This window comes from Vicia villosa, unplaced genomic scaffold (assembly GCF_029867415.1).
Source record: "Vicia villosa cultivar HV-30 ecotype Madison, WI unplaced genomic scaffold, Vvil1.0 ctg.003983F_1_1, whole genome shotgun sequence".
Lineage (NCBI taxonomy): Eukaryota > Viridiplantae > Streptophyta > Magnoliopsida > Fabales > Fabaceae > Vicia > Vicia villosa.
This window is the reverse complement of record NW_026706351.1, coordinates 134,468-150,590: the sequence shown is the minus strand read 5'-3', so window position 1 is coordinate 150,590 and position 16,123 is coordinate 134,468. Positions and strand designations below refer to the sequence as shown.

At 31.1% G+C, this 16,123-nt stretch overlaps 1 protein-coding gene across 1 annotated transcript; it reads right to left on the bottom strand.

Moving 5' to 3' along the window:
* Nucleotides 1-80: 80 nt before the first annotated feature.
* LOC131641705 (UMP-CMP kinase-like) lies at nucleotides 81-5,532 on the bottom strand. The gene is made up of 9 exons (XM_058912004.1): nucleotides 5,240-5,532; nucleotides 5,099-5,164; nucleotides 3,612-3,666; nucleotides 2,139-2,256; nucleotides 1,903-2,059; nucleotides 1,514-1,594; nucleotides 1,326-1,433; nucleotides 695-759; nucleotides 81-535 (listed from the first exon to the last, which is right to left on the bottom strand). Exons 1-9 carry the CDS (start codon nucleotides 5,294-5,296, stop codon nucleotides 523-525), a joined length of 720 nt encoding a protein of 239 aa, XP_058767987.1. The 5' UTR covers nucleotides 5,297-5,532; the 3' UTR covers nucleotides 81-522.
* Between the last annotated feature and the right edge of the window lie 10,591 nt (nucleotides 5,533-16,123).

Here is a 16,123-nt window from a genome sequence, read left to right as displayed (position 1 = left end):
ATTTTATAATTTTGATGGGTAGGAATTGAATTTAAAAGGTCAATAACATGAGAAGAATTTCCTTTAAAAGAAAATGATAATCTCTTAACTAACTAAAATGAGTATTTAAGTTATTTTATAATGTCTAAGAACCAAATCTAGGGCCCTTTCTTACAGGTAAGCATCCAACTCTTGTCAAAATCCCTCCTAATATTATTTCTAACACAAATAAAAATTAAATTCGAAGTTACAAATTCAGAAGAATCCAAATCCTTTCTCTTGAACCAACACACTGTTGGTATTACTCAACAGTATCAAACATTTACATTCACCTACTATTATTCCTGTCAAGGGATAAGATTCGACAGCGTTAAAAAACTTGAACCTCGAATCAATCCAACCAGTCACTTTGAGTTTTGGAGACCTGCCCAATTCCAGAGCAATGGATTTTGTAGTTAACTAAGAAATATAGAGTCCCCGTAAAATTCAAACTTCGCCAAATGTCAAATGTCAGAATGCTCTCGCAACCCAATCACACAGCTTTCAAGTAACCGTGCTGCATAGAATGATGCAAGTTATTAAAGCTTTTAAATCCACATAAACAGATGGAAGCAAATGTGGACATATAGTTCAGAATTACAAGTTTTCAAGTAAATATTTGTGCACCTTGCGAGTGCAGGTAAAACTAATTACTCATTAATGATTGAATGTGTACCTCACTTGCTCAAAAACTCGCCGAACTTGCTCAAATACTTCATCCTCTGTTCCCACTGCATTGATCTGCAAAGATTAGCTTGTCATATAATTATGTATAACTCTTTAACCAAAAAGAAATGTAAAACTCTGACTAGAAGCTAATTTTCTTATATAAAAAACCCACCGCATAATTATCACAATTTAACACCTAACCAGAATCTGATAAAATCAAAAGAATGATTTGGCAGTCAGATTCAAACAGGTGTCAGGTCACCAGATGAGACAACAGATAGAATTGGAAATTGGTTTGTAATCTTCAGATTTCTTTGTGTGGACGATTTGCAGACTGACAAACCGGTGTCCACCCCTAATCATATCTTTATAGAAAGCACAACATACAGCTAAATCCCAAGTTCGATCATAATTTAAGTGAAACCCACAAAAGACTAGCTTGTGAATTTTCCCAACTGGAAGAAAGTAAACAAAATATTGAAACAGCACAGTAACGTACGCCTTAGAGGCAAGTAATAAATATCTATAACCAAAAAGTAGAGAAAGTAGCTTTTCTGTGAAAGTGAAGGTCGTTTAATTGTCTCAATAATGCCGGTTCGACTAAATTCAAATGAAAATTGAACTAGACAATTAATTACCTTATGAAGTTTCCCTTTCTTTGCATAGTAATCAACCACGGGAAGATTTAATGCTTCAAATATTTTAAGTCGTTTCTTCATTGTCTCTATATTGTCATCAATTCGACCCTGCATAAAATGAGCAGCATATATCAAAGAGAAGTTTATAATCATTTGGTGAAATACATCATGAAGAACTTGATAATAACCTGATTACGGCTCAGCACCCGTTTCACCATCTCTTTTTCAGGGCAGTCAAAGAAAAGAACAAAATTTGGTTCTGAGCCAGTCTGCATAAGGAAAAGTGTTTTGGTAGAATACACGAAATTATTTGTTCTAGTAAGGACAAAAAGAGCATTTGCAAAGGTTTAAAGAGGATGTCACAATTTTGTAGTTAATTCAATGCATAGAAAAGTCGGTGCTGACACAAAAATAAACCAAATACTATATCAACTCATTGACATTAGAAAGAAGGGGGCGCGAAGGAAATGAACATTACTTCCTTCAACTCAAATTTAAGTGACAGTTTTTTTATTGAAAAAATGCCCTTCAGGTTTGCACTAATAGGGATCAATAAAAGTTAAAAATTCAAACTTACAATTCTTTCAAAAGCCATGCGGTTTTCCTCACTTCTCGGGAAACCATCAATAAGAAACTTATGATTGTCACCAGATGCGAGCTCTCTTAGAATCAATTTTACAGTCACTGCTGATGGAACAATTTTTCCTTCTCTAATTGTATCCAAAATCATAGAGCTGTTTTGATGTTTTAATTGTTAAAATCATAAATATGTACCAAGGAAGCAAATATAAAATTAGAATATGAGAAAATTACCCATACTCACTATCAGAAACCATCTCCTTCCTCAAAAGATCACCAGCACTCAAATGCTTAAATCCGAAGGTTTCAACAATTTTTTCACATTGTGTACCTTTTCCACTACCAGGCCCCCCTAGAGCATAAGAACAATGTTTGATTAACAAATATCACTTATTTAAGGGCAAATAAAAACAATAGTAAATAGAATCATTAATAACTTGCAGCACCCTATTTCTAAGATAAAATAAAAATTTCCCATGTAACAAGAGTTAGTAGTCCTTAATTCAATTTAGTCGGTTTTATTTCAAGATTCAAGATAGGTTAAGCTTAGCCATTTTATTGTTAGATTTCAGCCATGCTCATTTGTGTAGTAGTATCCAGCTAGAACATGGGAACAAAAGAACAATCAATTCAAGTGATTAGTTTGAACCATTGCAAATAACTTTTTAATTCTTTGTACACAATTTCTATTAGACTCGAGTACAAACACAGAAAATAGATAAATATGGCTACTAATTGTTCTAGTATAAACCAGAATTGTAGTACATATTATAATAAAATACCAAGATGCCAGGACACGGGATATATTCTTAACAAGGAGTTTTGTAGTTCAAATACTACATAAACAGCTACATAACTGCTCTACATGTCTGTACCTATAACTGCCATAACCACTCAGATAACAACCACATCAAATACATAACTGTCCTACAGAAATGAATAAATAGTTAAATAGTCTGGCCCTACTAGACCATGACTACCTCTTGTTTCTCCTTGCATACACCCTTAGAGATCTATCAACCTCCACTTACCCGGGAGAATCAACAAGTTTTCCAAAGTGGTAGACATATAATTGACTAATATATAAACATCTTAGTCTCAGCTCAAGCCTTAATCACCCTTGATTATACTTCCCAATATTCTTGAGTTTAAAGATAGTGATATTCTTTGTTACAGAAAAAGATAGTGGCATTCAATTCCAGACATTATCAACAATCAACATGCATTAGCTTATAGCTTATATATCTTGTTGTAGTCAATCTTTGAAGTTACAAGAAAAGGGTCTTACCAACCTCAGCAGTGTACCAACCAATTCTTATGTTAAATATGAAGACATTACATCCATAAATAATGTTAATGGCAAACATAGAAACATAGGATATGCAGGAAGAGAACAGCATGAAAGATGAAACTCACAATCTAAGGCATTCACAAAATAAGGGTCTATCTAGATCAGTGTTATCAATGGTGGATTATGGATGTCAGCCAAAAATCCACCATCTAAATATGGCATTGCGTACTATCATGGATATAATAGGTGCTGGGGCCTATGCGGATTGACACAAAATCCGCTGTGGCGGAAATTTGACAACACTTATTTAGATTGACAAAGTGTTGTGTATTTTCATTTCTTATTTCCACTTTAATTACAAAATGCTACCTTTGGTTTGACTGCAACTTATCAACAATAAATGCATTAATGTTTACCTAAAACAAAAGCTATAACCGTATCTACATGTCTGGGACAAACCGTCTCCTTTTCCTGCATCAAAGGGAACAAAGAAACAAGGAGATCATTGAAGTATCATACTCGAGACAGTATTATTCAGAACCAGAAACCTCTTCGGCTATATAAACAGTCACAAACTGCAAGAAGCGAAATTAAAAGCAATGAAAAGTGATCAAGAAGTTATTTGATTTCAGCGAAAGTGCCAATTTTAAAATTTGAATATATCCACAAACTTGTGAGTATATTTTAACAAAAACCAAAGAGTGGATGATGATATTAAAGCAAAATGTTTATCTAACCAAGTAGGATGGAAGAATTAATATTAATTAAAAGAATTCATACAAGCAACTGATTTTAGCACACTGATAGTGATACAAAAATGCAGTTGAGGAGAAATAGCATCCACCACAAGATCTCAAGTATAACAAACTATAAAATCTCAATTTAGTCTTTCAAGTATCACTAACTCTCCTACTATGTCTCTAAAGTATGTAAGAAGAATAAGTAGTCCCTAAAGTATATGAAAACCTGTGTCTTTGCTATTATATATAGAAAATATGCTAAAGACCAATGAGACTGATTTATACTAACTTCAAGGACTATCAGACAGATTTCAAGTCTGTCATGTTACAAAGTTTTTATTAGGAAAGCCACTTTTTGAAAACATAACCATTTTTAAATCTTAGTTTGGACTTTGGATTAATGGAATCGGATGGAGCGGAGCAGTATGAAATGGGGTGGTATTCCATTGTTTGAAACATTTAAAATCTGATGGAGAGGAGCAGAATGGAAGGGAGTGGTATGGATTCCTTTCCATTTCATCACTTACCACCATATTTCTCCCCCTCCGATTTGGGCTGAATGAAGAATTTGGCTTGTTCTAACTTAAAATTTCCAAACGATGGAACCAAATCTTCATTCCACTCCGCTCCATTCATTTTACGATATCCAAACATAACCTAAGAGTTTTCCATTCATTTATTACTGTTTTTTAAAAAATGAGAATCAGAACACAAAAAACTCAAAATTACTCCCTCCAGTCCTCCACCCTAATTATAAGAGTTCTAAAAAAAAAATACAGTCCTCAAATATAGGTAGTTTTCAAACTACTAGATGCATTTATTATTTTTTTTCCAAACATAAGCTTAATTAATACTAGTCATTTGTCTTTCATCTAACTTGGAAGTCAATATTAGATGCATCTAATCACAATACGTATCATATTAGTTTTTTTAGTCTAAATAGCGACGAATATAACAACCGATTACAAGTTTGTTAAATGCTAATTAAACAAAAAGTTGAAAAGTTGAAAAGTGAGTATTTAAAATTGAAACTCCGCTCAATAACTTTTTAACAAAATCACTTTCAATAGATGATTTTCTAAACAAAGCGATTCTCTAAACAATAACCAAACACCAAATCTCGTCTACAACAAAATAATCTCTAAATTATAAATTTCTCGTACCTGAAAATGCAAAGGCGATCCTGAGGTAAATCTATGGAAATGATAAACGTTGTGTTTAGAACCTTCCTGGAACGAGGAAGAACTCAAAGTGAGAATACAAAATCGATGAAGTGAAAGAGAACGAGAATGTTAGTTTGTTACCTTCGTGATGTGAAGAGAAAGAGTGGATTTGAGAGTAGCGGTTGCGCGTCTCAACATTTTTGGTTCTTCAATCGTTGCCGGTGAGGGGTGCTTGGGAATCGATTTCGGTTTGTTTCGGTGCGGTTACGTTGCGGTGAGAGGAGAGGAGAGTAGAGGAGATCCGTCAAACATGTAGCGTGCGTGATTACGCAGTGTGAGCGTGTGCGAAGGAACGAGTAACTGCACATGCATACCAATATGAGAAAATCGACACCTCAGTTGTTGAGTTTTTCTTTCATAAGTATCTACCCATTTCTAGCCATTTCAATTAGATACATATAAAGATCCTGATTTGTCCTTATCAATCCATTTATTTTCACTATCATAAAGATTTAATTGTAATTAACTAATGTACCAACTATCCATTACAATTAGATACATATAATTAAATAATTTAAGGTTAAATATATTTTTATCCTACAAAATTATTAATTTTAAATTTTAATTTTTATAAAAAAATCATATTTTTGTCCTTACTATTCACTTAGTTTTAATTCTTGTAAAGGACTAAAATGTCATGCAAAACTAATTATATAAGGAATAAAAATATTTTTTTTTATATAAACTAAAAGTCAAAACTTGAAATATTTATAGGAACAAAATTATATTTAATTCTATAATTTATAAACACCCTAATTTGTTTTTATCAATTTTATCATCAACTATGTATTTATTACTATAAAATGATACTATTATCAATATACTGCCCTTCTTTGTTTCTAATTTTTACACATGACCAAGGACTCATAGGTAAATGACAAATGTGCTAAATAATCACATATCTCAATATATTGTTACATGTTTTTAACTTTTCCACTATTCTTTCAATGTTATTTTTCCTTCTTTATGTATCTATTCATTTCACCATCACACACAACTACATTCACTTTGCTTTAGATAATCGTCGTTTTCTGTCAGTTTGATAGTTCGTCTTGACTGATTCGGTGTTGTTGCGTCAACAATTTAGGATTTTTTTTTTTGGTATTATTTGATCTTAAGTTGTTTGCAGTTCTGATTCAGGTGTCGCTTAGTTTGGGTTCGGCGGCGTTGCACTTCTGCATAATAGTAGTGTTTTGTATATTTGTTGGTTGGTCTTCTACAATGTAGCTCATTTAGGTTTTTTTTGTTTTGATTTTGTTGCTATAGGTGGGATTCGTTATATTTGTGGTAGGGGTGTATTTTTTGTTTTTTAACATGTTTTATCATGTGGATCAACCTTGGTGTGTATTCTATTAAAGGCATTTTTGATGCCTTAGTTCAATTTATTATCTTTTTAGCTCTTTCAAAATCTCTCAGAAGCTCTCACTCTTTGAATACCAATAGTAAAAATCAGGAGATTCTCCAAATTGTATTTGGTTGGTTAGGTAATGATTTTGGTTGGTTTAAATATAGATCTCACTCAATTTGTTTTTCTTTTGCAAGAGGTTATGCAAGAAGTCCTTGGCAATCATGATGTTATTATATTATTGTGATAAAATACAAGTTGTGTAGCCTAAGCCCAAAGTTAATTAGGGTTAGGGTTTGTTTTTTAGTATACAAGTTAGTTAGTTGTATATAAATAGATATCATGTCATTCATTTTTTATCATTCAATATTATATATCCTTATTTCTTTATTCTCTTTTTTCTCTTCTCACTAAAGGTGTCTCACACATTAACAAATTGGTATCCAAAACTCTGGTTAGGTTCTTGATCGGGTTTTCAAGAATCATGTGTCGCTGATCGTGTTTCCAAGATTGTGGATAGTTAATCAATCGTTGTAGAGATAAATGGAACCTGCGGCATTTCAAATTCTTTTTCAATCCTTGATGATAAAAATTGGAACTGATGGAGCAAGCAAATGAAGTCTTTGTTCGATTTCACGAAACCTCTGAAGTAGTCAACAATGGCGTCCCTAAGCTTGTTGACAATGCAACTGATGCTTAGAGAGTCTGACACAAGGATGCGAAGAAGAAATATTGCAAGGCTACGTATTATACCCAGTCTGCGGTAGATGCGGCGAATGTTGATCGCATTTTTCAGGCTGAATTGGTAAAGGATGCATGAGATGTTCTTGTCAACTATTATGAAGGAGGTGAGAAGGTTAAAACTGTCAAGTTGCAGACGTTATGAAGGCAATATAAATTACTACAGATGGGAGAAGAAGAAAAGATTGCAGACTATGTCCTGAAGGTGCATAATCTTGTACATCTCATGAAAGGCTTTGGTGAAACCCATGCTGACAAGATGACAGTTGAGAAGGTAATGTGTACGTTAACCTCTTACTTTGATCACGGTATCCCAACTATTCAAGAATCCAACAATCTTGAAACCATGAAACTGGAAGATTTAGTTGGTTTATTGGAGGCACATGAGTTACAGATTATCGAGAGGAAAAGGGTTCAAGATTCGATACAAGCTGTGCAGGCCCATACATGGAAGAAGCATGGTGGTTCCAACAAGTTCAAAGGCAAAGGAGACAAGACATAGAAACAGAAGTCTTGGTCGAATCCTTAAAAGCATAAGATTGATGATAGGGCTTCTAAATCCTTGAAAAGAGGAGAAGGAAACTCCTATCAGAAAGACAAAGAAGAGAAAAAATATGTGATAAAAGGCAGGGAGGAAGGAGCAAACCTTGCACTCCAAGATTCATATAATTATGAATATATGGTGGTTATGGCTACAGTTATAGATGACCATGTCGACTCCCAAATCTAGTTCCTCGACACAGGCTACTCGAATCACATGACTGGTAGAAAAGTTTGGTTGGCTGATTTTGACGAGTCGAATAAGAGCAAGGTCAAACTTACAGATGATAGCTCGTTGGAAGCTGAAGATATTGGCAACATAGTTATTCAAAGGAGAAATGGAGCAAAAGCTATGATCAAAGATGTACTCTATGTACCTGGAAATGGAATGAAGTGCAATTTGCTAAGTCTTGGACAATTAGTCAAAAAAAATTTCTCAGTGGTCATGAAAGATTGAGCCTTGGAATTGTTTGACACTCATAGTAATCTGGTCTTGAAATCTCCTATGTCTAAGAATAGGTCATTTAAAGCCATGATCAATTTGACTAAGGTACAATGAATGGAAATAGTTGTTGACCACAAGAATAGTTGGTTGTGGCATTTCAGATTTGGCCATCTGAACTTTAGGTCACTCAATCAACTGCTCACTCAAGATATGGTAACAGGCATACCAAGTCTTGCGATGCCGGATAAAGTCTATGAAGGTTACTTAGTAGGTAAGTAATTTAGAAAGTCTATTGTTTCGACTATGTCAATGAGATCCTTCTACATACTCGAAGTTGTACGTTCGAATGTATGTGGCCCCTTTGTGGATCATACCATTAGTGGAAATAAGTATTTTGTTTCATTCGTTGATGAGTATAGCCAAAAACTTTGGATATGTGTGATCAATCGAAAGGATGAAGTATTTGAAATATTTAAGAGATTCAAAATGCTTGTCAAAAACCAGAGTGAAAAGAAGATCAAGGTTTAGCGAATAGATGGAGATGGAAAATACACATCCAAGATATTTGAAGAATTATGTGCAGAACATGGTATTGATCATGTGGTAACTACTTCTGACACGCCTCAACATAATGGAATAGTAAAAAGAAGAAATATAACCATATTGGATATGGCGAGATGTGTAACACCCCTTTTCTAACCCCAAATATAAGATACAATCACACAGAGTAATCATGCATAAGGAAAAAGGGCGCGTCATGTTGATTTCCACAAAATGAAAATCCCAAATTAACATACATACAACATCCATAATATGCAACGATCATATTGTAACACAATATAAATCTCATGCTTTCATACATTATGCATAAACGCTTGCGGAAAACAAAAGAATTGCTATCATATAAAATTCAATGAATATGTCTCATACCACATCCATCTACCAATTCAAAGTAACATTAACATCCATGTTACTTAAATTCATAAATCTAGGCATATAAGGCCTTTAAAACAACATATCTGAATGTTAACACATACATCCAAAATATTCAACAAAACATAAAGATAGCAATGTTCAAAACAAAAGCATAAGTCAACGAAATCCCCCCAAGTGTTACATGACCAGAGCATATGACTCCTTACCTAATCAAATAACAAAACTCGGAGCTCTTCGGCTAAGCCACAAACAAGCAACTACTCGTCTGAACCTGCGCGTTACCAACAAAGGGCAACATTCAAACAGAAGGGTGAGAATTCAAATTATCATAGAAAATATAATAATGGGAAATGAAACATAACAAGCATACATTTCAAAATTCACCACTCTTCATAAAAACATGCATTCATAACTATACATCAAAGTTAACATGTTTCATCATTAAACAACCAAATCTCATCCTTCAAGTAATTATATATAATTACTAATTCAACAATTGCAATCCACTAATGAAATACCATCAAGTATGCAATTATCACACAAAATCCACATTATGCATCACTTATCACATAATTAATCCACGCCAATCATATTTCAAAATCACACAAAACACAATTAACACCGACACGTGTTACTCAAGTGTAACTCTATGCAATATGCATGATCTTGGCGACCAGAACGATGAGCCCAACAGGTTCAAGAAACCCCAAGAAAGCGCAATGGAACCTTCACAGATCCTTTTGCCGGCCAACGCCGACCTCGTCCTGGAGATTCTGGTTGAAGCCTTGAACAAGACTAACTCCTTAATCCTTCAGCAAATCAAAAGGATCGAGGCGTTGGAAGAAACACGCAGACAAGGTCTCCCCTATAGAGACGCCAAAGGCATTCTCGGAGTCCTTCCCCACGACCCAGAGAATGTTGTTCGAACCGAAGAAATATAGAGGTTCCAACAACCAAGTAGCGCGAGCGCAACTCTCCTCGCCAGAACCAAATGTCCCTGACGCCTAAAAAGAATAAGGAGAATCCCCGGGGAGAGACCCGACGAACACGTCCTAAAGATCTAACAAGAAGCTTTTGTATTTATTGTCAATAATTATATGACATTATGAATTCATGCAATATAATTAATGTAAAAATTAAAATTAAAATAAACTCTAGTTTTCGTTGTCGAATTTTGTTAGTGATTATCTAGGTAAAAAATTTAGAGAATAATATTTTATTACAAAACAATATACACTCAAATATTAATGTAAAAAAACTAAAACGACATCTATTTTTAATATAATAAATTAATATACTACCAAAATCACCTAAAATGAATCACTAAATTAGTTTAACAAGCATTTTACATACCCCTAAACGTAATTTTATCTAACTAATTATTTTTAACCCTAATAATTATTATAGTTAATATTTACGCCCAATATCCATTGTTTCTAGATTTTCCATATTCCTAATTGTCATTACAAACTGCTAATTAATTCTTACCATTTATTAAACCTACAATTAATTTTGACTGCAAAACCAATCATGAACTAACGTTTAGCTATATTTTTGTTTTGAAAATTCTTTGTAAACTTGCAAAATGTTTCTCATTCTACTTTTGATTTTCTCAATTGAAACAAATAAATTGAAATAAACCCTATTCTACTTCCAACGTGTTTTCTCAATTGAAACAATTAAAGCATTGGAAAAATAAGTCAGACCTTTGTCATTCCTCTTCTATTCTTTCATTGAAACCAGATTATTCCATTTATTTAAGCAACCATCTATATTCACGTGTGTTCTCATTCAATTTTCTTTCGTTCCATCTTCCACCCTCCTCTCCAAAAACAGATTCCTTCGATATCTCTTCCACCATTATCTGCAAAATAGGTTCCTTCCATCTCTATGTTCTTATTGATGTTTTGATTTTTTGTTTGTTCCGTCTTCATCTTCTGCATTTTGCCAAAAAATTGGATTCCTTCTTCGTCTTTTGTATACATTACATGTTTCTACCTTTAGGTTTTTTGGTCACTGTGTTTGCTAAATGGGATCTTATATAGTTATTCAGAAATTATTTAAAAAAGTTCATCTTATTCACTTAACATTAAAAGTCTCTGCATTTTCATGTTTCTTGATGTTAGTTATTTGATAATAAACGATTTTTGTTTGATAAATTTATTTTTGTTGCAGTGACAATGAGTTGAAAATGTGACTGCATCAAGAACATTAACGACACCAAAGAAAGGCAATTGGAATCATTGATGCATGGAGTGTAATAAATAGTAAAGGAATTTAACATATGGAGATGCTTTTAATGGATGCAGCTGTATGAAATTTCAATAATATCTTCTCACACCTGCAATGCAATGATCAAGAGTTCTCAAAATTTATATTTCTGACTTTTTACCACATTTATTTTATTACATTAACCTGAATGTTGATTCAATAATGTTGTTTGTCATTTACAATTTAAATCTTTTTACTACAATCGTATCTTATATTTTGTTCGTTTAATCACAATATTTATACTACGAAGTAGATATCTACGTCGCGCAATATCTTTTGGACTACCTCGTCATTTCTTTCCTTGAACGCCTTATTTTTTCAATATGCTCGTCATTCATGTTTGAAATAGTTATTAAAAACCTAATTATTATTATTATTTATTATAAATCAATTAAAACAAATTTTTGAAAATGTGAGTGTAGGTTCAATATTTTTTTGGTAATGAGAATTAATTGAAAATGGGTGTATTAGATTTTTTTTAATGGAAAGTTATCAAAAATGAATTTTTGGAAACGTGATTGTAGGTTAAATATTTTTTTTTGTAATTAGAATTAATTGAAAAAATGTTTTAATTGGATACATTTAAAACATTAATTTTACGGAATACATTTAAAACATTAATTAATTCAATTTTATTTTGATTTTTCAAATTTGTTTTAGACATAGAACGAATTTTTTTGGCCACTTCTATAATAACTAATTCAATCTATTAAATATGATTTCTCTTATATTTTTCTAGATAAGCAAATATCATATGCTTAATGAAAAATGATATATGATATTATGACATGATACAATAAAAAATAAAATTAATTTGAAAAAATATTAGTTTTTTTAGGATAAAATGTTAACATTTATACTAAAAAATGATACAAATATTTGTTTTTATAAAAAAAAAACATGAAACAATTATGACTGATGAATACACAATTTAATTTTTTTATGAAAACATAAATTTGTTATTCTTTTAAGGGAAAAGCTAACATGTGCCCCAAGGGCACATGTTAATGAGATATTTATAGAATTTTTTTTTGAAACGCGTGCATTTAATGTATCGAAACTTTAAATACGACTTTATTAAATTTAATTACATTTAACTTTTTCTATTTATAGTATCCTTAACATGTGCCCTTAGGGCACATGTTAGCATGACCCTTCTTTTAATATTTTATATACATTTTTAAACTTTACTATTTATAACGATATTGTGTGACCCATGTGAACGCACGAGTAGATGACTACTTAATTATTTTATTTATTTTTCTACTAAAAGATACATTTTCGGCGGATCGACACTACTTAATTTGTATATCTTTTATATACATTTCTTAACCATCATTATACTATATTTATTTACTATTTTTAACGATATTGCGCGATCCATGCGAACACACGGATAGATAATCAATCGATTTTATATATGTGTGTCGTGTAATACATCATGTACTCATATATTTTTCAACATAATTTCTATATATACCGTGACGACTATTACAACTTGACAAATTTGTTATTGTTTTTATATTTTATATACATTTTTAAACATCACTATATTATATTTATTTACTATTTATAACGATATTGTACGACCCGTACGAACACACGGGTAGATGACTACTTAATTATTTCCTATATTTTTCAACTAAAAATACATTTCCGATGGGTCGACACTACTTAATTTGCATATCTTTTATATACATTTCTTAACCTTCATTATACTATATCTATTTACTACTAATATCGATATTGCGCGATCCATACTAACACACGGGTAGATAATCAATTTTATACATGTGTATGTGTGAAGTGTACTATATCATATACTCATATATTTTTCAAAATAGTTTCTATGTATATCCTGTCAATTATTACAATTTGATAAATTAAATTAATATTTATATGAAAATTATCATTGAAACCTTTTTTCTCTTCATTCGTATATATTTTTTTATATATATATATTTCTTAACCATAACTATATAATATTTATTTATTTATATCGATTTTGCGCGACCCGTGCAAACACACGGGTCCTTTACTAGTAAAGATAGAAAATAAAACAACATACGTTGTTATTTGTGTACTGAATCAATATATTGATTGTTCGTATTGGCACAAGAATCATCAAAGGAGTAACAATATTATTCTAATATATTTGCTGGCATAAGAACCTTCAAAACAACACTTAGTAATCATGTAATAATAGCATACCTACCAGTAACTTTGGTCAGGGCTTTTTGGATGTATTTTTCTTTGTATAAATTAGCCAAAACTGCAGTAACAATCATATTATAACATTGTGGTAGAAATTTAGTCCATTCACAATAAATTTAGGATATAATACCTTATATCCTTAAATAGTTGAACCAAATAGCAACTAATTAATGGCGTAATACATAGTCTAACAACACTGTCAACATCGCCATATAGTAACATATATCAAACATGGTTAAACCAAATCTAAGATGATAGAAAACATTGTAACATAAAATAAAAATTTTCGGTGAGAAACTTCGTCAGTACAGACAATTTCCAAGTTGATCATCAACTTAGCTATCAGGCAAAGACATGTTTATATCAGTATGGGACTTTTTGTGTCCGGCATGGCGTGCATGTTGTCCCAGTTGTCTTTTTAGAAGGCGGTGGAGAAGAGGTAAAATTTGAGTTAATGGTTCCAGACTTTTGAAGTACATGTCCACATCATTTGGTCAAAGTAACATACCACATATAAACAAATATTCCCACTTAAAAAACAAAATATTGTATGAAAACCAAGTAATCAAATCACAATATGTATACTTAGTTATATCTTAAGACCAAACACAACTAAGTTAAGAAGATGGACTGTATCAGAGACTCTTCTCATAGAAATTGATCATCTACAACGAAATATGATCAAAATTGACCACAACGAAATCTGATTATGCTGAAACCACAACTCAAATTTCATTTTGAGGAAATCATACGAGAGAGGTTTAGTTTGACACAAACATGATAATGAAAATGAACAAGATTATAACCAAACAACGGAAATAAACAAACACTATTTGTAATAAAAGCTTCACACAAAATTTATACCATGCTGAAAAACACATCTAAAATTCTATTAATTGTATTGTCATTAGATATTCATCCTTGTTAGAAAACTGCTAGACAAAGAAAATGTATTGAAAAATCATAGTTGTAGATTCGTGGTCATGTGAAATACTATTGTTTGATCAAGCTTGAAAAATGAGAATGACAACAAATGTATGCAGAAAAAACATCATAGTGTACAACTGTATGAAAAGTTAACTGGTAACACTTCGCTTTTTACACAATAAAAACAAAGAAAATAATAAAAGAGTTATAATGTTACACTATATGATCTCATCATATATGTGTATAAAAACAACCATACATAAATTCTATGTTATTAAAAGCATATATACTTAAATCGACCAACAAAATCTAAATATGGTCAGAATTGTAAAATACCTTCCTTGTTGGGGGTTGAGGTGGCGACACATTTACAGTCCTAGCTTCCTTAACTTTAAAGAGCTCATCAATCTTTGCAGTGTCCTTTGAGAAATTTCTCCCATTAATTGACACATCAAATGCACTTCAAAGTAAGAAAATGAAACACACGATTTAATTGATAATAATCTAAAATCATTGTGACATATCAATAAATAGTATAAAGTTTTAATAATGTCTAATGAGATATTACCATTTAGATATGTGATAAGCGTGATCATATTTTTCATAGTGAGAACTAGTCAGAGACCCGTGCTGTCGCACGGGTGCATTATTTATGGTGTAGTATTTTTTGAATAATATGAAAAAAAATATGAAATAAAAAGTTTGACCAAATTGTATATATAAATTAACCATTAGAAATTCAACATCATATATTTTGAGGATAGATAATTTAATTATGATATTGTATAAATAACTAAAAAATAATTATGTAGTAATTTAGAATCTTCAAATAATAATCATAAATATATTTGGGGGTGACCGTTGTTGAACTGTCGCAATTTTCTTTTAAGGGCAAATAGGCCTACAACCGTCGTAAAATGTTTCAGATTTTTAAAAAATTATGTCGCAACCTATATGTCGCAAAAAAAAAAAAATCTTGTAGTGTGAGATGGAGAAAAAATTAATATTTAAAAAATAAAGATTTTGTCTCTTGAATTAAAATAATGATTGATTAACTAAAATAAATATTGTCTTGTTAGTGACCCGTAAGATAAATACATTTTTCATCATGCTAATTAAATTAAAAAAAATAAATTATACAAATAAATCTAAAATGAATTACTTAATTATTAAATAATTATACAAAGAAAAATTGATCCATGAGACGGAAAGAGAATAAAAAGAATTTTAACATTTGAAAAAATAAATAAAATATGTATTATGTTGATAGTGACCCGTAAACTACAACATAATATCATGTAAATTTATTTAATATTGTATCATATATATATATATATATATATATATATATATATATATATATATATATATATATATATATATATATATATATATATATATTTAAAAACATGTAAATTTAAAATGAACGATTCAATTATAAATGAATAAATAATAAATATGCAACTATATTATTTTTCAATTGGAATTGCACTTTATAAAGAGAAAGAGAATGAGGTAGTGTGTTATATTTTTTAAAATTAAAAAA